At 38.7% G+C, this 27,763-nt stretch overlaps 1 protein-coding gene across 2 annotated transcripts in view; it reads left to right on the forward strand.

Moving 5' to 3' along the window:
* The window catches only part of LOC126183766 (carbohydrate sulfotransferase 11), a 38,475-nt gene extending 14,444 nt beyond the window's left edge, over positions 1 to 24,031 (forward strand). Inside the window, exons 3-4 of one of the 2 annotated variants that reach the window (XR_007536806.1) lie at positions 2,115 to 2,242; positions 17,046 to 17,174. Coding sequence is in view for 1 of the 2 variants with exons in the window: in XM_049925997.1 (XP_049781954.1) it covers positions 17,046 to 17,227; positions 18,857 to 19,528 (854 nt within the window). In the remaining variant the exon portion in view is untranslated. Of the gene's footprint in view, positions 1 to 2,114; positions 2,243 to 17,045; positions 17,228 to 18,856 lie in introns of those variants that run through there. The other variant, XM_049925997.1, reaches the window with a different exon arrangement.
* The last annotated feature ends 3,732 nt before the right edge of the window (positions 24,032 to 27,763 follow it).

Consider the following 27,763-nt stretch of genomic DNA (forward strand, 5'->3'; position numbering starts at 1 on the left):
AGGGGATAGTGTTTTTCTGCAGCAGAAGAGATTATGGCAAGAGACTCTGGCATGAAAAATGATTATTTTTAAAGATCTGAGCTAATTCTGCAGCAGCAGAAAATGTACCTCCATAGTTCTCACAACCGTTACAGGAAATATGATTACTTCTTTCATATTAAATATAGTAATGACCTACACAGACAGCTGCATGTATTGGCATACCACTTCTGGGAGTTGGGGAGGTGTACTGGCCCCAGATTGAATGTGCCCTGCAAATTAATGATGAGGGCTGGTGTTGGCCAGCCTGGATACAGTTTTTAGGCAGTTCCCAATCTGACTAGATGAATACCAGCTGGTACCCATGTCCTGCCTCATTTACACGATCACAGAAATTCTGGAAATGTTCACACACTTTGAAACGGGGTAACACTAGATGCAAACAGATGGTATGCACAGGTTCTGTCTTTGAGGGGTGGGGGGGGGGGGGGGGGGTGGGGGAGAGGGGGGTGCAACAGGAAGGGAATCTGACCACCCATGTTATAAGGCCAGGAAAAAGATTACTTTTACATATACTAAATTCTGTGAAGTGTAATAATATTCATAAAGGGAATACTAAAGACTTCTTGTAAGATGTGTGAGCAGAAGTAATCTCCTAAATATGAGAAGGTAAAATGCAAAAGGGGAAATAAAATGCAGATTATTGGGAAATCTGAATGTTGGATTGGGAGAATGACACTTTCAATTCAGAATTTTTAACACTGTGAACATGGATGAAATGATAAAAATTCGGGAGGACGATGGTTCAATCCCGTCTCCAGCCATCCTGATTTAGGTTTTCCGTGATTTCCCTAAATCGTTTCAGGCAAATGCCGGGATGGTTCCTTTGAAAGGGCACGGCCGATTTCCATCCCTAACCTGAGCTTGCGCTCCGTCTCTAATGACCTCGTTGTCGACGGGATGTTCAACACTACCCACCACCAATGATAAAAATTTCATAGATAAAGCTGCATTATGTATACACTACATCTGCCTTAAAAAATATCAAGTTTGAAGATCATGTGCGCTAGACAGATGTTTCATAAAAACAAAATGTTGCACTTAAGACAGAGGACAAATTGTTTTATTGACATCACCTGTTTCCCTGTTTCAGCTAGTTAAAAGCATGCAAATAAAATTTACGTTTTCGTTATAGTGCCCTCTGTGCTTAAGAAATACTACTACTACTACTGGCCATTATAAATATGGAATTATAAATTTTACCCTAAACATTTTAGCATTATCAACATGGTTTTTTCCTGTATGCAATTTTTTGTTTCAGAATGCAGTGTTTGATAATTATTTCCTGAGAATTCAACACAAGTGCCAATATATACATATATATATATCTCACACACACACACACACACACACACACACACACACAGTAATTTTTTAAAGGACAGAAAATATAATTTCTAGGTTTTTTAAGTGTGGGTTTTGGTCATGTGAAACATAGTCACAGATGCAAAACTCATAGGATCATTGATAATTTCTGCAATTGTGTAAAGCAGACTGTCATAGAGTTCAAGTGAGTCAAAGCTCTGTTGTGTAATTTCAAGAATTTACGTTCATAGATTCACATCAGACTTCTGTACTTGTAAAAAATGGGGCACAATTTTAAATTGTGTTGTACAAAATGTAGTTAAAGGAATCACTACATCAAAATGAAATCAAAACATGGGGGTTTAGATTTACAATTAATCACAGTAAAATGATGTTACTGAAATTTACTGTATCAGTTACTTTAACCTGTTTTTACGTGGATGAGTGCATCTGTTCTGACTTAAATGGTTTAACTATCTGCAGCAGTGAAGAAGAAATGAGAAGGGAAAAGAAAAGACCATTCCTTTGTTAGCAGTGAGATAGGAGTGATGTTCTGAGTCCCACTGCAGATTTTGTGTTGAAATGTCAATGAAAATGTCCTATTTTTGATCCTTTTGTAGGACTATAATTATTTAGAGAAATAAATTAAAAAGTTGTGCATTGTCAAAGATATTTAATCACAGTTCACAGATATGCTGTTTTTGAAATACTTGAGACTATAATTTGTGTGTCTCAGACTAAATGACTTTGTTTTGTTACTTGTTTTTCAGGCAGTCTGTTAAAACAAGAAAAACTGAAAACTCTCTCTGCATGCTGGCTTCTATTTAACACAATGCTAACTGAAGCTCTTCTTTCAGTTAATCCTGGTTGAAAAGCTGTAACCAAGACAAGGAGCAGGGTATGTCACTTCTCTTGCTGTCTGCTATCCAAGTGTATATTATACCACTTTTACATCTCTGTAGTGTAGTAGTATATTTAACTATCTAAATACTGTTAGCAAGCGAACTAGAACTCTCTGTTGTTGGTTGAGTGTCTTGGTTTTCATGTATGAGACTAAAATGTTGTGCAGATTGTTTGTTATATTACTGGATATTTCTCTGAATTTGAGTGAATGGATTTTACATATATCTTAACACCTCGTCTCACCAAATAGATACATAATGCTTGCTTAACATCACTTTTGCTGCATGCAAAAATACCTGTATATGCTACAACATAAAAATGTAATTGCTCCATATAGTCTGCCAGTAAACTGAAGTGCTAGCAGAGCTTGTGGTGGGGGGAAGTTCCCTTTCCAGGAAGAATGCTACAGGATGACTCAAGAATTAGTTTCCCATCTGCTGTGTGGTACAGCATGAGGGGATTTACATAGATACTATTCACGTGCGTTTCTTCCATTTGACATATTAGTTACTATTTCTGTATTTTTACTAATTCTGTATTTTGTATACGTTTAATGCATTTAGTGGAAAATAAATTCTTCTCTGTGTGTCTGCACACTATGTTGGCACTAATTTAAAGGGTGCTCTGTGGGACCTTCTAAAACAGCATGTGATGTGATGTAGTGGGTTACAGATTGGGGACTCACGTGCTCTCTCTTCAGTTTGCAGACAGGACTATACTATCCAAGGTATTTCACTTCAGGTGTGTCAGTTTGAATGTTTTCTTGCTCAGAGAGTGCACTTCTCTGTGCTTTATCTGATTTACCACCTCAACAGAATTGGTCTGGGTAATATTTGATATGTACAACTTTGGTGACTGCTTCAAGTTACAGTATTGTTTGAGAAACTGTACTAAATACACTCAAGATGAAGTAAAGACTTAGCTAGTCATGTCAGAAGCCATGCATATTACAGAAGAATGATGTGACCCACTGGTACAACAGTTAATGTTACATATCCAAGTGTTGTTAATTCAAATTATAATTATCAGTTACATTTAATGGTCTTGCTATATTGGTCTTGTTGACTTAACCATTGTGGAATATTAATAAGCTGCTGGAAAGTTATGGACAGAATAGCAACAATGGAATGAGTGAAAAAAGCCACCCCCTGTATTTGGAGACATAGAGGGGGTGAGTAGTGACTAACAAAAATGTGCACACATTAGCTCATCTTAAAAATGTGCTATCTTCTTTAGCGCACACACCTTCAGACAGCACACACACCAACACACAGCTGTGTTGTTCTGGTGCTGTAGGATCATCATGCTGCATTGCTATATTCAGGTTAGGCATAAAAATGTTCACTTTCAAACTGCATTGCCTATTCTTTAATATAGATTTCATAGTACTTATGTAAGAAGTGACCAATTTCTCTCTTTGATGTAATTTGTATAACAACTTTGTTGACTTAAATAATTTGAAGGCATCATCTCCAAACTGTCAATGTGGCCCTTTTTTCCCAGAGCATGGAATTTCCAGTGGAAGTACGATAAATTTTGCTACCTGGATTTAGTAATCTTGTGGCAACAGCATTGATTTTGTAAATATACTTTCATGATTATAAGTCTTGAACAGGATGCCCATTTAATATTAGGTCTTACTTTTCCAGCATCTTTGCTCACTTTATCTAGATTGATGGACCGATCTATGATTCTCCTGTTTTTTTTTTTTTTTTTTTTTTTTTTTTTTTTTTTTTTTTTTTTTTAGCACAATGTGGCCAGAAAGTAGTACTATTGACAGGTGAAGCTTTCTCTATCCACTACTCCCTCCCAGAGCGAATTTTTCTATATCATTTTGCCTCAAACCAGACAATGTGGTAATAAATAACATTTGGTTGCTTCTTGCAGAACTTTTGGAACCAACAAATTGTATAGATTGTACTACCTGAGCTTCTAATGTTCAGGATAAGTCTTCCAGAATTCGAGGAAAGTCTCAAGTACATGCACAAACTTTATATCATCCTGACTGTATTCATTTGTAGGTTGATTATTCACTCTGTGCTTCTTGCTTACATGCATTAACCCACTCCCAACATACAGTGTATATGTGACTGTAGTAAGCATAATCAGTAATGTTTTGGAGATTGGGTTTTATGGCCTCTGATCTAAAGTTGAATCTTATTGTTTATTGAGGGAAATACATTGTCAAATGTTCAGACCATGTTGTCTTCAGTCAATGTGAATTCATTATTTTGCTTATGTATCCTTTTGTTACCTGTGAAACCAATATTATATCTCACAGTTCTTTTCAAAGATAAGTCCAATACTATTCAAGTGCAGCACTAGTGGTGTGCTAATAGGCTTGGCTACATTAATTAATTATTTGTCTGATGTTAAAAGGACAAACTATTAAAATCAGTCATAGAAAAGGGACAGGAGGCAAAGAGGCAGCTTGATTTATTAGGAGACTTATGAGAAATTGAGTTATTCTACAAAGGCTCTTGCATGCGAGACTCATATGCAGGTATTTTTATTTTATTTTATTTTTTAATTTGCATGTTTGGGATCTTCGCCCAGTCAGGTAAAAGGAGGAAAGAAAGGAATTTTAACTATGTGCCACTAAAATTTTAACCAACCAGTTTGATCAGTGTGAGTTTGTTTTGGATGTGCTCAGAGGTATTAAATGGAAATTTCATAAAATGATGTTGGAGAAGTGTAAAGAACAAATGTTCAGAACAGATTGTATGATGATTCTGCTGCCTCATTACATCCCTCACGTAAGAACCACAAGAACAGTATAAAAAGAAATAGAATTGTGTAGAGGCAGGTGTACAGCTAATTTTCGTGTGCTCCAAGACTGGAACAGAAAAGGCAATGATTAGTAATAGTACGAAATATCTCATCATGTGTTGAACAGTGACTTGGGTGTAACAGTAGGTGCAGCTATAAAAACTTAATTAATTAGCTGCCAAGGTAGAATGTAACTCTTACACACACCTGAAAGAGATGACTTTGTATGAGCTTCCACTTCCATGGCAAGTCTCATCTGCCACTCCTCTCACCTGTTGAATCCATATGCTTAAAGTATATATTTACATTTAAATTTGCAAGTACTCCTCAAAAGTACAGTAGTACATCAGAATAACAGAAACAGAGAGAACTCTTGTGAGTAAGGGCAGGGCTGGTTTAAAGTTGCACTGGGCTAGTAGCTCTGCAGTAAAACGACATGCACCATAAACAACTAGTGCCAACACACAATGAAAATTAAAAATGTGGTCATCTCAACTCATGTGGTGGTGCTAGTCATTTATGGTGTGTGTTGTTGTTCTCCATACGCCACCTTGGTTTCCTCATCATCGTAGCCCTGCTCCACCCACCAAAGGTTTACATTGTTGTGTACAGTGATTTCTTATTGCATTTGCGCATTGAAAATGACAGGCAGTGAATGGACAATGTATGTAAAGGAACATGGCAATGTAATAATTATGGAGGACTGGAACCCTGTGATGGGTAAGAAATACAAGACAGAGTTACAGAAGAATGTGGCCTCTGTATCAGGAATGATAGAGGAAGAAACTAATTGAGTTCTGAATAAACTTCAGCTAGTAACAGTGAAAACGTTATTCAAAATTCACAACAGGAGGATGTGTACTTGGGAAAGGCCTAGTTGACAGCGGGTACCAGATTGATTAAATTGTGGTGAGATAGAGATTCCAAAATTAGATATTGGATTGTAAGATGTATCCAAGAGTGGGTATATACCCAGATCGCAAATTAGTAATGATGAAAAGTAGGTAAAATCTTGAAAGAATTACAGGAAAAATCAGTGTGGAAAGAAGAGGGATACTGAAATAGTGAGAAATGTTGATGGGTGTTTAAAGTTCACTGAGGCTTTAGATACCAAGGTAATGAATACCACAGTATGGAGTTCAGTTGAAGAGGAATGGACATCTCAGAAAAGGGCAGTAACAAAAGTTAGAGAGACAAATACGAGTACAAGGAAGGTAACGGCAAAGAAACTTTGGGTGATGAAGAAATACTTCAGTTCCCAGAACGAATTTTTAACTCTGCAGTGGTATGTACACTGGTGTGAGACTTCCTAGCAGATTAAATCTGTGTGTTGGACTGCAGGATTAGCACTCTTCGAAGAAAGGATATTGTGGAGATGTGACATAGCCACATACTACTACAAGTCAGTGGCCAGAGCCCAGGGCATTAACCACCCCTTCATGAAACTCCTGTGTTAGCCATTGTGTTCATCAACCTGGCAAAATGTGGCAGTGATATCCCTTCCACCTGGTCAGCTGACAAGACAGACAGCTGTATTTATACCCCCAGTGGCCAGCGAGTCATTACCAGGACAACTGGGTCATGTTGGGCCGCCCAGACTGCGCCATTTGCTCCATTGAAGTCAAAACCATACTGATGATGTAGCCACCACTGCCCTAACTGAGCTTCGAACTGTGGACTGCTGCCTGACTGCCTAGAAACTTGGCAGCTCTGCACTCTGCCACCTCTGTGGGATGACATTGCTGGGATCCCGCTGTTGCCTCATGGTCCAAGGCAAGACTGAGATTCCTCTCAGCTCTGTGTTACTGGGGTCCACCAGCTGCTGCTCTCCAGCAATTGTTAAAGGCCCCATCACCGTCTGCCACATCACAGAGGCACTGTTCCACCACACTAGAATATGTCACCGGGATGCCGTGCCAAGCCGATCCAAGAGCTGTGTCCACTGTTGCTGATTTAGCATCAGGTCTGGCTACATTCATTGAGTGTGCATCCTGCCTTCCAGCTGTGTGTGTACACTGTGGGGCTGTCACCTGTTTTTGCCACATCTACTCTAGGACAGCACAGAATGATACCAGGCAACAACCAGGATGAGGGCACTCACATGATATTGCTAAAGTCAATGGAATAATAAAGAATTGTTAAGTTTGCATTCATGTCTGTCTGCAGCCTGTCATTCTCACACAACTGTTTTTCTGTTACAATTTTCTGTAGATGCAGAAATAATATCACACAAAATCTGGAGAAATAAAGATTGGATACTGCTGTTGCACTACCTCCTTGAAAATGTGACAGTAGAATAAAATCCTTCCTTTTTCATACTGTCTAAAGTGACCCTTGCATTGTTTAAGATACAATATTTATCCTTGCAAAAAATTATTTTGATACACTTTATATGTATCTGTTGCAACATCATTAGAAGGAAGTACAGTAACACTGAACTGACCTTTTATGAATTTTGTCTCATAATGTAGTAGGACATGAGGGAGATGTACGGGTCAGTTACACCAAACAATACTCCCATCATTTTGCAATAGTTCATTTATTCACTTCTTTACATAAGCAAGGCTTACAAAGAACTAACATGGCCATTTCGCCCAAAGATAATCTTACTTTAGTTCGAAGACAATCCTCAAATCGATGCTGGTGTTGACCTCATCGGTGCCACATAGTGCCCCCCCCCCCCCCCCCCCACCTGCAGTATGAAGTACTCTTGAGAGGCCGGGGGGGGGGGGGTGACTGGCGTCGGCAGGGGTGGTCCGTGGGAGCCAGACCACGGTCAGCTCGACAGCGTCGTCAGGGAGCTGTGTCTGTAGATGTCGTGAAGGAAGGTTCGGCCACTGAACCTGGAAGTCGTTGAAGCGCGCCGGGCGTCGTACTGGGCGTGCTGGTCGTGCGGCGACAGGGAGGCCAGCAGGTTGCGGGTGGAACAGAGCGACGACGACGATGTCTCCGGTGGGCGTGGTGAACACACGAAGCATGTCCAAGTTGACGTCGGGTGGGAGGGGAACACATTTCACATGTGGCAGGGAATGGCGGAGGTTGTGTCATGAGCACTGGATGAAGGGAAATACACGACGAAAAGTGTGTCATCGCATAGTATTATAGAGCTGTCGTGGATTATGTCCGGCGGGGGGACAGGCAGAAACACCTTGAGCAAGGGCACGTTCAAGATGGGGGGGGGGGGGGGGAGGCGGGAAACCTCAACAGGGTGAGGCAGGCAAGAGGGGAGAGGTCGAAGGGACCGGAGAAGGGCCTGGCGGCGAGGGTGTGATCGTAGGTAAGCTCGACGTGGGGAGCATGTGATCATTTGAGCGGATCTGTTTGTACTGACATGATCAAAATAAAGTTAATTCATTATAAATGAGTGAATACTTAATTTTGGGTTCGGATATTACCGTACATAACATCTAGATTCCCACACTGGTTCGGAAGAACAGGTTGAGTTGAATTCGTTGGGGCACTGCCTGAAACAAGCTGTTGTTGCTGTAGTATTCCAGGAGAGTGTGCCTCCCGGGGATGTGGCAATGACGGCTGGTCGGGTGGCAGCGTGAAGGTGACACGTTGTGGTTGAGCTTGATCCGTCGCAACGTGGAAGGCCTACGCAGGTGAGACACCGTAATGTGTTGATTGCGGTTGCGGAAGCTGAACACATTGCGGTTGTGTTTGGATTGACGTGTCGCGGAAGACCGACGCGGATGAGGCACCGGGATGTGCTGAGAACGGTAGCGGAAGCTTGACTGGTGCCATCTGTCCAGAAGCACAGTGTGGAAAATGATGTCGAATGTCAGACGGAATGTGTGAATGTTCACAGTTCGTAGTCACTCCACTCAAAACGGTGTGCGGATAAGGTGAATGTTGCGGCACAAAACACTGAGGCGTAGCAGTGGGATGGAGATGGAGGTCAGGCACAGATAACAAGTTATTGTTCATGTTGCAGGCCGAAGTATCAAAGCAGGAAGGCATATGCTGATGCTTAACTGAGGCGTGGGCGTGGTCGGATGCTGAGGAGATTGACCTGTGAACAAAGCCTGGCCACGTGGCAGTAATCCGCGTGGTACTGCACGGATTGTGGCGTGGAAAATCGTTGTCCTGGCGGTGGTAGGTTGTCCAACAAAGCATTTGCAGAAATCGGCATTGGTCCCGCACTGCACGGAGATCTGTAAGAGGTAACTGCACCTTCGATGAGGGAGGGCACATGTGGTGGGAACAAAGGCGTCAGATAGCCAGAGTCATGCACATTCCTAACTTCACTTATTGTTGCAGGCTCGAAAACGTCCGGCAAAATCGGCGTAATCGCCGAGTGAGAGGCATCGTGTTGCAGTCCCGGCGGGTGTACATTGCCCGCAATACGATGCATGTCGATCACCAAATCCGGCGTTAGGCGTTGGGCTGAAGTCATTGTTCGAATGCTGTGTCGAAGTAATACACGCGAACATAACAGACGTGGAGGCCGTGGACACAGTAAAACAGCGAAAACGGAAGACTTTACAACTCGGGGTCACCAATGAGGGAGATGATCGGGTCGGTTACACCAAACAATACTCCCGTTTTGCAATAGTTCATTTATTCACCTCTTTACACAAGCAAGGCTTACAAAAAACTAACATGGCCGTTTCACCCAAAGATAATCTTAGTTTAGTTCGAAGACGATCCTCAGATCGATGCTGGTGTCGACTTCATCGGCGCCACAGACATAAACAAACAGGTGTAGCACACACCTTAAATTTATTTTAATTCGTCCATTGACTTTTTAGTGTGTCACACCTTTTAATCTTTCTGTAGTTTTTATAAAGCTGTAATTTCTGTTCATTATTGGACATGTCCAATGTTTAAATTTAATTCTGTACAAAATATTCTCTTGTGATTGCCTAGCACATTCTTTCCTTGCCACCTATCTTATGTGCTTATTTTATGCTTTTTCTTTTTATCACACCCTACTAACAAATGTTTAGAGTGAAAAAATTGGACTTCAAACACCTGCAGTACCTTTGAAATAGCATTTATACATTCCATGTGAGCAGTGGAGCTGTACACATGTATTCCAATTGTTTTTAGTCTCAGTTATGTGTATTTGTAGATTGCATGAATTTTTTACTGTGTTAACCTTTGCATCATTTTTGTGCATATTTAAAGTATTTTCAAAACTTTGTGCTGCTGCCTCATAGCAATAAGGTGCACAATTTATTCCCTTCATACAGAAAATAGAGGATTTTGTGTAGAATAATTTCAGAGCCAGTAAGAGAAAGATGTCACCAAATAGCTTAATCTTTCAAGAGTATTTTGATGATGCATGTGGCATCATGGTTTAAGAGTTGCTGGTGTGATATTACATCACTCAGGTAATTTGAAAATGTGCGTTGCCATGTTTAACATGTCATAAGTGATAAGACCTTACTTAACTGTAGTAATTTCCTTAAAAAAGAATAGAACAAAAAATCCAAAGCACTCAGAGATGCAAAAAAGGCCTGTGTGTGAATAAAATGATTTGTAAATAAACAAATAGTGACCATTTTCATAATCATTGTAGAACCTGCAATGATGCAAACAAGATGGGAGGGAGACTTCTGAAATAGTGATACAGAAGGAGGTGCATAATCATATAAGCCTTACAAAAGTTAGGGCCAGAGTATACTAAGCAAGGAGGATAGGGGTGAGTAGGATGAAGGTAAGAATTAGCAGAGGTGAATGGTTGAAGAACAGGATGTTTGCAGTTTGAAGGGAGTCTCATATGCAGTTTCATCTCTACAATTCAAAGAAGCTAACAGCTATACAAATAACCTTGTCTCTAATGGAAGAGACTATAGCCGTGATGATCACTGGGTACTATCATTGGAGGAATGCACAGAAGAGGTCTTACATTTGCATTTTGAAATGGGTGTGATCCACATGGTAATGCTTTGAGAGCTAACATAAAGACAACACAATATTTTATGTATTGAATAGTTTGTGGGATACCCTTTTATTAGTGGTTTGGAAGGATTTTGGAAAGATCCTTTTCATTTCAGGGCACAATAGATGGTGGTCAAAACCATGGGCACAGTATGGGGTTATAGTGTCCCAATCTATAATGGTACTGTGTAATGAGGAGGAGGAAAAATGTGACATGGAAGATGTGTTTTGGGCTATGTGTTGAGGGTGACTGTGAGGGGAATCAGATTTGGGGAAGGGCTGGGGGTAAAGCCTTGTTTGGGAAGGCCTTGGCAGGACCTCAGCATAATGATAAACTTATTACTTGTACCTGCAGATGTTTTATCTGTGTATTGATTTGGGGTGGGGGATTCTGGCTTGCAAAGAGGTAGTTACCAATGTGGAGATATTTTGGTGCTTGTTGGGTTCCATATGAACAGAGATTTTTGTGGAACCACATCCCCTCTGACTTACACGCTACCCTATGTGCTAAAGACATCTCAGGTGCCTCATTATTGTTGATTTCTGTGATCCTGTATTAAACTGACCACCACATACATCCCATTGACTGCAGCCTTCCTCTGTATGTTAGTGATATATATCAATGCCTCCATTGCCTTTACAAAGTTACTGTCCAATTATTGTGCCTCTCTGTTTGCCATTGTTGATGCCACCTGCTTGTAAACTAATATCTCTCATGCCAGTGGCCTTGCTGCCATCAAACACTATCTATCCAAATCTCAAGTGACATGAAATGTAAGGACCATCATTACATGGTACACCTCTCAGTCAGTACATCTTAACTACACAATCTCTGTGCTTATCTATCTTCCATTGTGTTCTGAAATTGTGACCATCTACCTCAGAATCCTTCATACCATTCCCAAAGCTGTCATTTGTGATGGACCTAATCTGTACAAATCTTGGTTCCTTCTTATGGTATTCCTGCTTTGTCTCCTGACCAACCAATTTATCATGAGTGTTCACCGCTAAAGTGATAAGCTAACAGTCATTCTCACACTGAATTACACCAGCCCTTTACTGGAGGTGGCTAGGTGACACTTTTTGCCACCTTTCATTTGCTTTCACCTATTTCCATGATAGATCTTCTAAAGTCCACACCACGTAAACTGTTTTCCATTGAAGATATTTGGCAGACATTCTAACTATAATTCAGACATCTTAGTTTAGTTTTCCCTTAGCTTGTCTAAATCAGTTTAGTAGAACATTTTCTTTAAATGGGTCATAACCAAATGGTTTGTACATGCTGCTCAGACTGAGCAAGTAATTTGTGATGAATAATTACGTCGTCAACAATGTGTTAATCATAACCAGATTTAAAGTTTGAGTACAGGTGTCTACTGTGCCAGTATAGTGATATGCCCAGCTTTTGAAATGGTGACTTAACAATATAAACAAAGTGCTTTGGATCGGTGGTTTTTCTTATTTGATTTTAAAATGGTTGCAGTTTTAGCTTCATTGTGGGAAGGGTATTTTTAAAATGAGGTCCATTTTAATAAGAAGAAAAATGCTGTAAACATTATTTGAATTTTGTCTTTATACCTGCATACATTTATCTACTTTTCTACGTGATTCCTATTGTTGTTCAGGTCTTTGTCATTCCACTCAAGAAGTTTTAGAATTCTTACTTAATTCCTTTGGCCCCTATGGGGCATAGGGCATCTAGGAGAATTTGCCATCTATCTCTGTCTCTGGCTATTTCCCTCAATTCCACCCAGGTCTTGCCAACTCTCCTTGCTTCCTCTTCCATGTACCTTTAGGCCTGCCTGCCTCTCTTCCTTGTTTCTTGAGGATTCCATTCCAATGCCGTCTTTTTGATTGATCCATCTGGTTTTCGCAATGTATGCTTCAGCTATCTCCATTTTCTATCACGTATCTGTTCTTCTATTGGTGTCTGGATGGTTTTTCACCAGAGATATTCATTACTTATTTCTTCTGCCCACCAGATATTCATTATATGCTGAAGATACCTATTTGTGAAACTCTGCAACTGTGTTGTTATCTTTTTATCAACTTTCCAACTTTCACTGGCATACAGGACAGCCTTCACATTTATATTAAAAATGCAACTGTTAGTTTGCATGTGATGTTTCTGTTTCTCCATATTGGATACAGTTGCATGAAGGTAGGATAGGCCTTCTTTACGTGGCTCTTCACTTCTCCATCTCCACCATCTTCTGTCAACACGCTATCCAGACATGGGAATGAACTCACAATCTCCATTTGCTGCTCCGCTACAAGCACCAATACTTCTACAGCCCCAGAATGTATCCTCATTTCCTTTGTTTTACCTTTATTTATCTTGAGCCCAGCAGTCTCTTCTTCTTTTTTTCGTGAGCTTAATTTAGCTTTCATATGTCAGCCTTTGAGCTAATAAAACTATGTCATCTATGAAATCCAAATCCTCCATACATTCATGGACTCCCCATCTCCTACCCACAGTGACTCTTCTCATAACTGAGTCAAGGACATGTAAGAAGAGTATAGGTATACGCTGTGTTATTATACAGTCATGCCAGACTCTAGTTATTACAGATCTTTGATGAAGATTAGAATCTTCCATGGTGTACCATACTTCAACACCAGCCACAACACTTGCTGTTTCACATAATCAAAGGCATATTCAAAATCAATGAATTCCATGTACATGGTTGCCTGAAATTCTGTGCTTTGCTCTAATATGATCCGAAGAGCACTAATAAAATCAACACAACTGCATTGTTCTCAAAACCAGCCTGTTCCTTATGCAGTCAGTTTTCAACTGAATCCTTAATTCTGTTTAAAATAAGTGGTGAGGGCCTTATGGGCACTGACAGCAGTGTAATACCATGCCAGTTGTTACAAGCCAACAAATTTCCTTTTTTGGGAACTTTACCACCAATCCACTTTTCAATTCCTTTGGGGATTTCTCTTCCAGCCTAATATTCTTCAGCAAGGGGTGAAGCATTTTAACACTACTTTCAATATCGACTTTTAACAGCTCTGGTGTTATGTTTTATAGGCCAGGGGTCTCTGCATTTTAGGCTTCTGAAAGGACTCCTAGCTTCGCCCATTGTGGGACTTTGTAGATTATCTTCATCTGCTTTGAGTTCCTCTGGAAGATCCCTCACCTGTTCCTCTTGGTTATCTTTAAGATTTAACAGCTCCTTGAAATGATCCTCCCATCTCTGTAGCTGTGCTTGTTGGTTTGTAATCATCAACCCATCCTTGCTCTTAAATGGTCCTTCACACCTACAGTTCTTCATTGGGAGTTGTTTGATGATGATGTACAACTGCTGGGTGTACACAGCATTGGGAATAGAAATGCAAATGGTGAACTGCTGATAGATGTGTGTACTGAGCATGACCTAGTCAATGGAGGCACTCTGTTTCCACATCACAACTGCCATAAGGTAACATGGATTCCACCAGATCATGTTACTGAAAATCAGGGAGATCACAGCTGTAAGCTGCAAGTTTCGGTGCTGTGTGCTAAATATCAGAAATAAGAGATGTGCGGATGTTGTAAGTGACCACCAGCTAGTTTTGGCTGAGTTCAGATTGATAACAGTGGCAAATAGAGCACAGTTCAATCACAGTAGCAAAATAATAGATGTGGTAAGGGTAAAAGACCAACATATAAAAGAAAGATTTGCCCTTAAACAACAAAACAGCTCCCAAGTTCTCTCTGATGAAAACTTCTTGCATGAAGGAATTAAAACAGGTTTGCAAAAATGTGAAGACAGCTATCTAGATGTTGAAGAGAACAAGTTGGGATATAAGTCACATCAAAGGGAAGAATGGATATCTAATGATACGTGGAATGAAATTGGCTACAGGAAAGAACTAAAACAAAAGATAAATTTTTGTAAGACAAGAGCGCAGAAGATCGAAGGGTATAAAGAAAAGAAATTTTGAATTCCGATATCAAAGATGTCTGCCATCTGTGAAGAAACTCAGTCCATGTCTGCAGGTTTCACTTTTTCACCATTGCTGAACCATTGACTTCGAAGGAACTGCTTTAAGTATGGAAACAAGTAAAAATCTCTGGGTGCTAGGTATGGACTGTAAGGTGGATGATCCAGTTGTTCCCATCTGAAAGATGTTATCAGATCTTGTGTTTGTGCAGAAACATGTGGTCTTGCATTGAAATGGATCATCTTCATGTCAGATGGCATTAAGTCCCACCACAGGCCAGAGTTTTCTTGGGGTCACACGATATGCATCAGAATTGATTGTTGTCCCTCTTGGCAGGAACAAACTCCCTTTTCTGTCTCAAAAGGCAGTTCTGTGATCTTTCGTGCTGACATTGTCTGTCTGGCTTTCAGCCTTGTTGGCAATGTCTCCATTTCATTGACTGTTGCTTGGACTCAGAAGTCGTGTGAGGCACCCAAGTCTTATCTCTTGTTACAATGTGTTCCCAAATTTCATGTCTTTCCTGATTTATTACATCAAATACAATAAAGTGCAACCAAATCTGTTTCTTTTGTGGTCATCAGAAAGCAGTCTTGGAACCCACCAAGAATATAGCTTTCGATAGTTCAGTTTCTCCAAAACAATGATGTATAAAACTGACCTTGAAACCTGTGGAAATTCAATTGATAACTTCGAATCATGAATCATCTTGAATTTTGCTGTCCACATCACAAACCAAATCTACAGAAATTGGTCACTCAGTGTGTGGCTCATCATGCTTTTTAACCCACCCATCCTTGAACATTCTCACCCACTTTCAAGTTTTACTTTCACTCATAGCATTACTACCATAAACTTCACAAATCTGACAGTTAATTTCTGCTGCTGCCACCAAGTTTCTTGTAGTCAAGTATCTAATTACTTAAATACTATGAACTTGTACAGTTCAGTCCACAGACAGAGAATAATGCTGCAATTGACATCTAAATGCATTAAAACATGCTGAGAGCAGACATGACTGCACACTGTGGTGGTGACACATCATTCTCGCTCTTGTTCACTGAGGGACCTAATATAAAAAATACCCCTTGTATATAGTATGACTTCTGTATTACTGTATAGCTACTCATTAATTTCAAACTCTGCAGAATATTTGTTGGTGAGTGTTCGTCCTAACCAACACATATGATGTTAAGATCTATTGACATGCCTTTTTATTCTTATTTATTGCTATTTCTGTTATGATTAGACTAGTTGCTTCCACTTCCCTCACGTGTATGAGTTATCCTGGTCATACCTACTTTTCAGTTATTCTCCGCATAACATAAATTACTATTGCATCAGCTACTTTTGCATGACATGTCGTTTGCATCATGAAACGGTTTTTGTAACTGCATTATGTCTTGGGTAACTTTCTTTGTCAACCCTTCTTATTTTGAGAACATTGTTGAATGTCCAGTTGATTCAGCAGACAGAAGACTTCATCACTGTTTTGAAGTGTGCTTCGAAATTTCTACTCACAACTAATATTTTAACTAATTATGATAAATACGTTTGGTCCAAGTAGAGGTAAATGCTTTTATATGTTGCAGAAGACACTACCTTGTCTGCTTGTGCACTGTAATTTTCGTTGGCATTAGCAGATGAGGTTATGACTGTAAGAATCATTTAATTAGTAATCCTGTCGTTAGTATTGCTCTTTATGTCTGTGTTTGCAGTAGGGTTTGTAAATGGAAATATTACATTTTCAAGCCTGTTATGTGTAAATCTGAACATATGAGATCGTCACAGCTGAAGGAGATATTCTCATCGTGAATAATCTTGAGAATTTCTCAGCAGGCTCTAAAATGATAGCAGATACTTAAGTTACATGAATAAAATGGCATTGGAAGAAAAGAAACACAGTTGAATGTAGCACTGAATATATTAAATAAAAACCAACTTGTGGTGCCAAAAATTGCAGAAACATATTTGGAGAGAAATATGTAGAAAAAGCTATAGGTCAGTTTGACATTTGCCTTAATTATAATTATCGGTTCAAACTCCATCTGTTACATTGTGTGAATTTTTCTTGTTTAAGTGTTAAGATATTATTATTATTATTATTATTATTATTAGGCATCTGACTCCCTTAAAAGTAAATTTTTTCATGAATGAGTGTATTTCGACTTCGAAACTGTAACTTGTAATTTTTTTTGATATTTCAGATGTTAAACATGAATATTTGCATTATATTTCAAAACCTGTGTCAGTTGATGATCTTTATTTGAAGAGAAAGAGTCATTTAGAGAGAAACTGCCCTGTACAGCATCCACAGTTGCAGAAGGATCTCCTAGATCATATTTTAGTTGACAAAGTACATAAACTTCTATACTGTTATGTTCCAAAGGTATGTTTACTGACTGTAAATATCTAAGAAAGTTTGTGTTGGACATGAAAATATTGTTTTGACAAACAAATTGATTCATTCATTATTCAATAGAGGATCAGTCTGACTTACTTTTCTTGGTGTTGCTTCGCCAAGTTTGCAGGATACCTCAAAAACCTCTTTAAACCTTCAATATATTTTAGTGTTGGATCTAAGTAATTCATATATATGTGGCAGAACTTCACGTGGACATAATCTTGCTCTTTGTGTGTTGGTATTATAAAGGTATTACCTTTTGTGAAAAATTACCACCAATTACCAGATTCAATAAAATTCAGTAATATGTTGTACATGCAACTGCCAGGACTTGTGAATCATGGTGAACCATCTAATATGATAATGGCATCAATCCCCACAACTTATTTAAGGATTTAAAAGCTATACATGATGACAAGATAAATACTAAAAAATAGTTGTGTAGCTTTTACTGTAAAAAGTTCAGTATATTTAATGAATGCAATGCAGTTGTTAAAATGATGGAAATAAATTGTACATAATATTGGGGAATATTCAACTTACTAAAATTTAGTTTGTTTGTTTTAACTTTGAAATCTTCAACCAATTCATCAAATTCTGTACCTCCGGAGCGAGAGTAACTACCTTTTTTTCAAATACAAATGATTTCCAACTGTGTAATTTGAGGTCTCAAGAGGCAATAAATTCATAAATGAAAAACCTTCATATGACATTACAGATGCTGCAAAGACAATAAACAATACAATGTAGACAATGGAAGCACTGAAAGTATGTAAACTGGAAAGTGTCTCAAAGCAGAAAGAATTCAGTGTATCAGCGTCAATGGAAAGATATTAAAAGTGAATATATCCTTAAGTACACATCAAAGAACTGTAATAGTTTTGCCATTATTCATTGAACATTAATGACTAGGTAGATGATGGGAATTGTTCTGCAGAAATGCTAACAGATGATGATCTTGTGTACAGAAGTGTATTGGTAGATAATTACTGTAGATCACTGGAAGACTATGTAATGAATACTTGATGAAAAGAGTGGCAGCTGATGTCCAACACATGATGATCGAGCAAGGTGGTGCAGTAGTTACCACACTGGTTTGCATTTGGGAGGATGATTGTTTGACTGATTTCCTTCCCCATCCTTTTCTGGTCTGAGCTTGTGCTCCATCTTTTCGCTTTGTCTCTAATAACCGTGTTGTCAACGGGACTTTAAACTCTAAATCTTCTTTCCTTCCAGTGTAAGAAATTGACATTTTTTAACACATTTAAGCAGCTTAAAAAGTACTGTTGACAGGTACTCCAAGAAATTTCTTTTCCACTTGCCTTTCAGTTGCTGTTGATGATATTACTTTCATTTTAAAACAATATTATTTGTAAGTATCTATATATTTAATCCTGCAGTATTTTTCTTTATAATTCATTAGTTATGCTACAGATTAGTGTACCACATTTGCATTTGAAATATTAGTATGCTTAAAAAGTTCCATAAAAATGATTTAAGAAAATAATATTTCAGTATTAAATATTTTTCTGCTGATTTTATGTACTAATTGTCACATCGTTTCCTTCGTCTACTGTGTTTCATGTAATTTAACTAAACAATTTTCTTCTGCAGGTAGCCTGTACGAACTGGAAAAGGATTTTTATGGTTCTCTCTGGCAAATCAAATACAACAAATATACTTAGCATACCAGCAGATGCAGCGCATGATAAGAATTTGCTATTGAGGCTCAACAGCTTCTCAGATTCTGAAGTGGAATATATGCTGAAAACATATACAAAATTCATTTTTGTTAGACATCCATTTGAACGATTGCTTTCAGCCTACCGGAATAAACTGGAACAGCATTATCTCAGCTCCCAATATTTTCAAGCACGTTTTGGTCGGTATATTATAAAGCGTTACCGTAAACACCCATCAGAATATGCATTACTTCATGGTGATGATGTCACATTTGAGGAATTTGTTGCATATGTTACAGATCCTGAGAACAAAGCATTCAATGAGCACTGGAAACCTATTTATAGTTTATGTCATCCATGTAGTATACACTATGATATTATTGGAAAATATGAAACGTTATATCAAGATTCAGATTATATCTTAACGAAAATAGGAATGAAAAACTTAGGATTTCCATATACTTCTAAACCATCAAAGACTACTGTAAATATGCACAAATATTATAAAAATTTGACAACTGAAAGTATTTGGAAGCTCTATAATATCTATGAATTGGATTTTAGGTTATTTGGTTACACATTTCATGATCTTACTGAAAGCTGATGTCAGCTTGTGATATAGTTACTATTTTTTGTACATACAAATATAAACCAAAAGAATGTAGTCAACAAAAAGACATAATCTATCAGGTCAACATTTGCACAGTAATGAGTGATCACATTTATTCACATTGCATTTCTTCTCATGTGTCCATTAATGAGGACTTCAGAACATACAGATGATGTTCCCTAGCTTTTGATCAAGTTAAATTTAATATACATTGACAATAAACCTTCCCATTGTATTATGAAACTCTCAGATAGTGTGAGAGGAAAAATTTTGTTTTCAAGATTCAGATATTGTATTGAATGTCGACAATATATTTCTGTAGCAGCTGTTTTAACAGGTAACTATTCTTTGAGACTGTGATTACAAGTTTCATTACTTGCTAAATGTTAGTGTTTCAGGATTAAATAGTTTTCAGTGTACACTGAATGTAGGTCATTTTTCGGAATTTACTATCGAAAGAGAAAAACACACACACCGTGTGTATTTTTCATATAACTTTTACTTAACTGCTGTAGCTTTCATTTGTGTATGCAGTGCTTAACTTCGAAAAAGTTCATTACTGTGTTTGATACTTTGTTACTAGAGTGTCTGGCTATTGGAATCATCCCAATGGTGTGAATTGCTGTAGATGTAAAATATTGTAAGAAATAAAGGTAGAGAGATCCACTTGTTCTTCGAGCATAGCTCATCCAGTGCAATAAAGGTTTTGTGCAAAGTAGTATTCGTTTTCTTATTTTAAGCTTATTAATTGCAGTTGTCTCTTAAATATGAAAAAAGCCCTCCTGTTATTTGTGCAGTTATCCACTCTTCTGTTAGTGTCATATATTGTGTAAGCTATGATTCTGGAATCAGCACGCAGTTAGAACTACTAGTGTTTTTTGGGACTCAACAAGTCGAAAATCCTGATACGACGTTAGAATGTATTGCTTCCCACGCCCTGCTCTGATACCAGTGAGGTAAAGCTGGACTGTCAGCTGTATTTTCTTGCATTCTGTAGCTTTATTGCAGTGCTAGTAGTTGTTGCTTATCTTCATGTGCTCTTCCTACATGAAAATTTAAATATTTTTTTTCTGATTCATTCCTGGAAATAGTATCTGCTACTTACCTGGTATAGCAAATTGCTCTGTACAAACTGTCATAGAGAGAATGCCCACATAATATGACTGTTGGCAGACACACTTCATTTGAAGACCTATGTCCCAGCCAGGATGTCAATCATCCCATTTTGTGGACCTGGGTGCCTAATTTTCCTTAGTTCCCTTATACACTTTCTTAATGTTATGACACTACATCCATCTGAAGACATTTGCATCAAAATTGCAGTCGGATCTTTAGAACTTTTGTATGTTAATGCTCAGACTAAATAGTTTACAGTTTGCTCCTCTGAAGTCGTAAGCTTCTACAAATACTAGTTATTGTTATCTCAGCATTGTGGAGATTACTTTGAGATCTATTGCATCCAGGCCAAAATATGATTTGCAGTATAATGGTGTGGTGAAGGAATGTCTCTTTGCTTCTGCACAACTTTATCATCTGAAAAGTGTGTTCTGCAATGCTGTCAACAAATTCTACCCCTCGCTCATCTTTTTTGTAACACTGCTGAGGTATAGGGTTGGCATTAGTATTATGCATCAAAATGTAGTATTGGTGTCTAATACTGCAGCACCAGTTAACAAATCCAGCTCTGGATGAATTTTGTGAAAACATTGAAAGTAAATGTTTCTTACTGAATATTTTCCTGTTGTTGCTATGACTCTGATAGTAATTTCTAGCTCATTGCACAATTAATGATTTTTGTCACAATTGGAGACAACTGTGATTGCTACAAAGCTTTTTCCCTAGTATATCATCTAAGCTGTAGATGGTGTTAGTGCAAATTTCTCAGTTTTCATTAATGGCTCCAGAATGCACAATATATCTATCCATAATTCTGCAGCTGCCTTCAAAATCTGTTATTTCAAAGGTACATCGTGTAGCCTTCATCTGCTCCACTTTTATCAATCTCTTTCTGCAGTCCATCATTGACATCTAATGTGAAGATGGTCTCTTGGAACTGGCTGCACACCTTCCATGTGAAATTGCCAAATCCCAGAAAACATGTTATTTGTTTTCTTTTCCTTATTGCCAGTGTCAAGTAATCTATTATTTATTTATCTCATTACTTAATAGAACGTTTTTAATTCTGCTGGTTGGGGCTCCCTTTGCTATAATCTGTGCTTTAAATTTCCATTTGAAGCAGTATTTGATGTGTTTTCCCACCACAAAAGTACTTTTGACCTTTTATATAAAGGGGATGCATTTAGTGGGTGCTTGACATTGACAGTTTTTGGTGTCCTTCCTCTCCACATTAGTTATACAACACTGTTTTCAGTTTACAGAATTTATCAATATGATGAAGGTTATTGCAGTTGGAGGACTTTTGAATCATGAGTAAATGTTTTCTAGTGATTGCTGTAAAGTCAGTGTAGCTGTGGTTCATCTTCAGTAGTAGCTTTCTCATTTTTTGATTCATTTTTATGATATGGGTGGACATTGTCCTGCTGTCTCACATTATAGATGTGTTTCAACTTGCTCAAATGAATATTCCACTAGCTCAACATCTTTCATCTCAGTTAGTTGATCATAGAGGACAAAAAGTTGATATCTCTTGTATGATAGGTGGCATTGTATTTCCTTGTTATAATTTTGAATTTTACATCTTGCTCTGTTCTTGTGATAGCACTCTCTTTTGTGTACTGATGATAATTATCTATAGTTTGTCTCATTACATAAATAATGTGCTTGTTTGTTTCTTTTTTCTGCTAGACTCTCATATTGGTGACTGGCTTCTGCTTAGTATAGGTGACTGCCATTCTTGCATATTATGTTGGTATTTGCCTCGTATTTAACTTTTCTTGTAGTCAGACATTTTCTTTTTCAAGTCGTGAGTACTATTTGGTATTAGTTTATTCTTTTTGTTTGCTTCTAATTTCAATTCATTAGTCTAGTCTGAACAATTGTCCATATAGTGCTTCTTAAATTCAGCAAGTTTCTTTGTATACATTTTCTTATTGGCAGTATCCTCTGTGAATTTCCTAATCTCATTATAGTTACATTCTAGTCATTAAGAAAGATGTGTCAGAGTTGTGTATTTTTTCTTCTATGTGTTACTGACTTTCAGTGAGAAGAACCCAGATTATTGACTAGAATTACAGAGTGCCTTTCAGATGTCAGCTATTCCCAAGGCCATTGTTCTCTTAAGAGCACCTACAGGATGTAGTGCACAATGACCTCACACTCTTCTTGTGGTGTGATGTACTGCTTGTTGAATGTATCAACCATCAGCTATTTGCCACCACTACCCCACCATACAAGCTTGACAGCAAGGACATTACATTTCATGACCTCTCACTAACAAACAGGAAAGAAATAATGAGTGTAGCCATAACATTCAAAAAAGAAAATGCAGTGTCAGTCAGACTCCAGAATACTCCAGTGTAACACCCATTCCACTACTTGGAAGAAACAAGTTAATGATTACTGCTGCAGCACCATTTCTTGCCAGTTACATAACTGATATTGTGAAGACTTAGTAACAGTGTAACAGTTGTTGCTTGGGTCACTTCTACAGAAATGTAAACACACACAGTACTTAGTCTAACTGATACTGAACAACATCATATAGAGCATGGTCTTCCAATAAGCCCTGAGCAGTTTAACATGAATATTTCATAAATGGTGCTTGAATAACTATTGCTACACTTCATCTACTTTTGGCATAAGTTCAGAAATATCATGTGCCATGTGTTGAATATTTGTGTGTCTGATCAAATAATAAGAAGCAGACAAGATGAAATGTGGTAGATTCAAGAAATTACTGAGGAAGTGCATGGTATGTTTTGAAGGTAATAAATAAAAATAAAAACAAAGCTGAATTATTTCAAAGTAACTGTGAAAGAGAATACTGAATTCTGATAACTGAATTGTCATAATAGTGGTAATTTGGTTGGGAAAATATTTTTGTTTTATATCAGAGCTGTGGTGTTTACTAGATGCAAATCATGTTCTATTATTAACATTATGCAATGGTTTGGAAATGAGAGAGGAAAATGAAACTTCATGCCACTAGTAATGTCGTTTGTCATCAAAATACATGCGTAAGTACTTTTTTGTGACATCATGTAATGTAATAGTCATTTAATAGGCTACTGTTTCTGTAAAATTACTTGATAATGAAGTAATGTTTACAAGCCATGTCTTATTTATTCAGTTTCTATGTAGGTGATTTCTTTTGTATTAGAAATGTGATATTCATTGTGTCTTTCATGCTACTAGATTGAAAAAATTTTCATTGCATTCTTAAAACTCTTGCCTAGTGTTGATACATTTTAAAAATTGGAAGCTTGATTAGTAGATATAGTGTCATAGTTAAATCCTGTTGCCAAAATCAAGATTGTAATGAATTAATGTGTAGGTGATGTCTGTTGCTCATTACATATTTTAAAAAATAAATATATATCAGCAAATTGTATTCCTTTTTTAATACATAAATTTTGTCTTGTGTTGTGTGGGATATTATCCTCTCAGTTATAGTCACAAAATTCTTTGAAACGACATTCAGGAAGTTACTGTCAGGGCTTCCACACAGCTGTTTGAAGGACTTCCTTTATATTGTATCATACAGGCTTTTGTTTGTTTAGTTAGAACAGCTCAGTGTCGGTCAGACCGTCAGTGAGAGTGCACCGCTAGTTCCTGCTACTAATAAGGCGAGTACACGAATCACTTGTTACATATGTTTATGACTTTCGAACAGGAGTGAATGCAGTAATGGATAGGAACTGTGATTGTTGTGTGCAGATGCGAGCCGAGTTGGCGACCCTTTGCTCACAGCTCCAGGGTGCTTTGGCTTCAGTCACACAGCTTGAGGCTGCTGCCAAGGGGCGTCACTGTGGGGGATCGAATGCGGGGATGCGAGGGACATCGAGCATGTCCCACGTGTCCTCCGATCGGTTCACTGCTGTGGCCGCCCCAGGTACTGCATGCACTGAGGTTGACCCCTCACACGTGGTTGAGTGAGAGATCATTCCAAAGTCTGGCAGATATTGAAAAACTTTCCGAGGAGCCGATCATAGGGCCTTCCCGGTTCATTTGACAAACAGGTTTCGGGTGTTATCTGTGGCTGACGATATCTCTGAGCTGGATGCAGTTGTCCACCCTGTTCCAGAGGAAGCTTCTCGGCCCGCAAGGTCTGAGCATTCACAGAGGGCGGGTTTGCTGGTAGTTGGGAGCTCCAACGTTAGGCGCATAATGGGGCCCCTTAGGAATATGGCTGCCAAGGAGGGGAAGGAAGCCAGTGTGCATTCCGGACAGAGTCATTCCATATGTGGAAAGGGTACTTCTGGATACCATGAAGAGTACAAGGTGCAGCCAACTGCAGTTGGTGGCTCATGTCGGTACCAGTGACGTGTGTCGCTTTTGATCTGAGCAGATTCTGTCTGCTTTCAGGCGGCTAGCGGAAATGGTAAAGACTGCCAGTCTTGCTTCCGTGATTAAGACAGAGCTTATCATCTGCAACGTTGTCAATAGAACCGACTGTGGTCCTTTGGTGCAGAGCCGAGTGGAGGGTCTGAATCAGAGGCTCAGGTGGTTCTGTGACCGTGTAGGCTGCAGATTCCTTGACTTGCACCATTGGGTGGTGGGTTTCCGGGTTCCGCTTAATAGGTCAGGAGTCCACTACCCACAGGAGGTGGCTACACGGGTAGTTGGGGCTGTGTGGAAGGGACTGGGCGGTTTTTTAGGTTAGAGGGTCTCAGGGAACCACAGAAGGGATGTATGTCTAAAAATGGGCAGGTAAAACACAGTAAGGTAGTTGTAGAAACGATTGGTATTATAGTTGTAAATTGTCGTAGCTGTGTTGGGAAAGAACCAGAGCTCCAAGCTCTAATAAAAAGCACTGGAGCTCAAATAGTTGTAGGTACAGAGAGCTGGCTAAAGCCGGAAATAAGTTCAGCCAAAAAATTTTCAAACCATCTAACAGGGTTCAGAAAGGATAGATTAAATGCAGTTGGTGGTGGAGTATTTATTGCTGTCGGAGGTAGTTTGCCTTGTAGCGAAATTGAAGTAGATAGTTTGTGTGAAATAGTATGGGTAGAGGTTGTACCTGACAGACTAAACTGTTAATTGGTTTGTTTTACCGACCCCCTGACTCAGAAGATAAAGTTGCTGAACAGTTCAAAGAAAACTTGAGTCTCATTTCAAATAAGTTCCCCACTCATACAATTATAGTCGGTGGTGACTTCAATCTACCCTCAATATGCTGGAAAAATTAGACGTTTAAAGCCGGCGGCAGGCATAAAATATGATCTGAAATTGTGCAGAATGCTTTCTCAGAAAATTATTTTGAACAATTAGTTCATGAGCCCACTCGAAGCGTAAATGGTTGCGAAAGCATACTTACCTGTTAGCAACAAATAATCCTGGACAAATAGCGAGTATTGAGACGAATATAGGAATTAGCGACCACAAGGCAGTTGCTGCTAGGCTGAATACCGTAACACCTACAACCATCAAAAAGAAATGCAAAGTATATCTATTTAAAAAAGCTGATAAAAATGCTCTTAACGCTTTTTGAGAGGCAGTCTTCACTCCTTCCGATCTGATCATGTAAGTGTAGAAAAGTTGTGGAATGTTTTCAAAGAGATAGTATCGACAACAATTGAGAGATCCATAGTACACAAAACGGGTTAGATCATTGCAGAAGCAATGAAAAAAGCATGCCAAATTTAAAAGAACGTGAAATCCCCAAGATTGGCAAAGTTTTACAGAAGTTCGAAATATGGTGCGTACTTCAGTGCGAGATGCTTTTAATAATTTCCACAATGAAATTTTGTCTCGAATCCGGCAGAAAACCCAAAGAGATTCTGGTCATACATAAAGCACACAAGTGGCAAGACGCAATCAATACCATCACTACGCGATAACAATGGTGAAGTCACTGATGACAGTGCTACTAAAGCAGAGTTATTAAACATGGTTTTCTGAAACTCCTTCACCAAGGAAGACAAAGTAAATATTCCTGAATTCCAGTCAAGAACAACTGCCAAGATGAGAAACATAGAAGTAGAAATCCTTGGAGTAACGAAGCAGCTTAAATCACTTAATAAAGGCAAGGCCTCCGGTCCAGATTGTATACCAATCAGGTTCCTCTCAGAGTATGCTGATAAAATAGCTCCATATTTGGCAATTATACACAGCCACTTGCTCACAGAAATATCCATACCTAAAGACTGGAAAATTGCTCAAGTCACACCAATACCTGAAAAGGGAAGTACGAGTAATGCGCTGAATTACAGGCCTGTATTACTAACGTCGATTTGCAGTAGGGTTTTTTAACATACACTGTATTTGAACATTATGAAGTACCTCGAAGAAAACAATTTGCTGACACATAGTGAGCACGGTTTCAGAAAATATCGTTCTTGTGAAACACAACTAGCTGTTTATACTCGTGAAGTAATAAGTGCTATCGACAGGGGATGTCAAATTGATCACATATTTTTAGATTTCCCGAAGGCTTTCGACACCGTTCCTCACAAGTGTCTTCTAACCAAACTGCGTGCCTACAAAGTATCACCTCAGTTGTGCGACTGAATTTGTGATTTTCTGTCAGAAAGGTCACAGTTCGTAGTAATAGACGGAAAGTCATTGAGTAAAACAGAAGTAATATCCGGCATTCCCCAAGGAAGTGTTATAGGCCCACTATTGTTCCTGATCTATATATTTTTTTTAATGGCGTGTGACGAGGGCCTCCCATTGGGGAGACCGCTCGCCTGATGCAAGTCTTTCGATTTGACACCACTTCAGCGACTTGCGCGCCGATGGGGATGAAATGATGATGATTAGGACAACACGACACGCAGTCCCTGAGTGGAGAAAATCTCCGACCCAGCCGGGAATCGAACCCGGGTGCTTAGGATTGACAGTCCGTAGCGATAACCGCTCGGCTACCGGGGGCGGGCCCTGATCTATATTAACAACATAGGAGACACTCTGAGTAGTCATCTTAGATTGTTTGCAGATGATGCTGTCATTTACCGTCTTGTAAAGTCCTTGGCAGTAAAATGAAAATCAAAACAAGGCATTTATTGTCCATCAACAAAACATTCCAGTGAAAACTATTCCACTGAGAGCCAAGGGAGGAATAGTGTAAGTCATAAAGCCTGTCGTAATCACTGAATACGATGACAATAA

This window comes from Schistocerca cancellata, chromosome 4, assembly GCF_023864275.1.
Source record: "Schistocerca cancellata isolate TAMUIC-IGC-003103 chromosome 4, iqSchCanc2.1, whole genome shotgun sequence".
Classification (NCBI taxonomy): domain Eukaryota; kingdom Metazoa; phylum Arthropoda; class Insecta; order Orthoptera; family Acrididae; genus Schistocerca; species Schistocerca cancellata.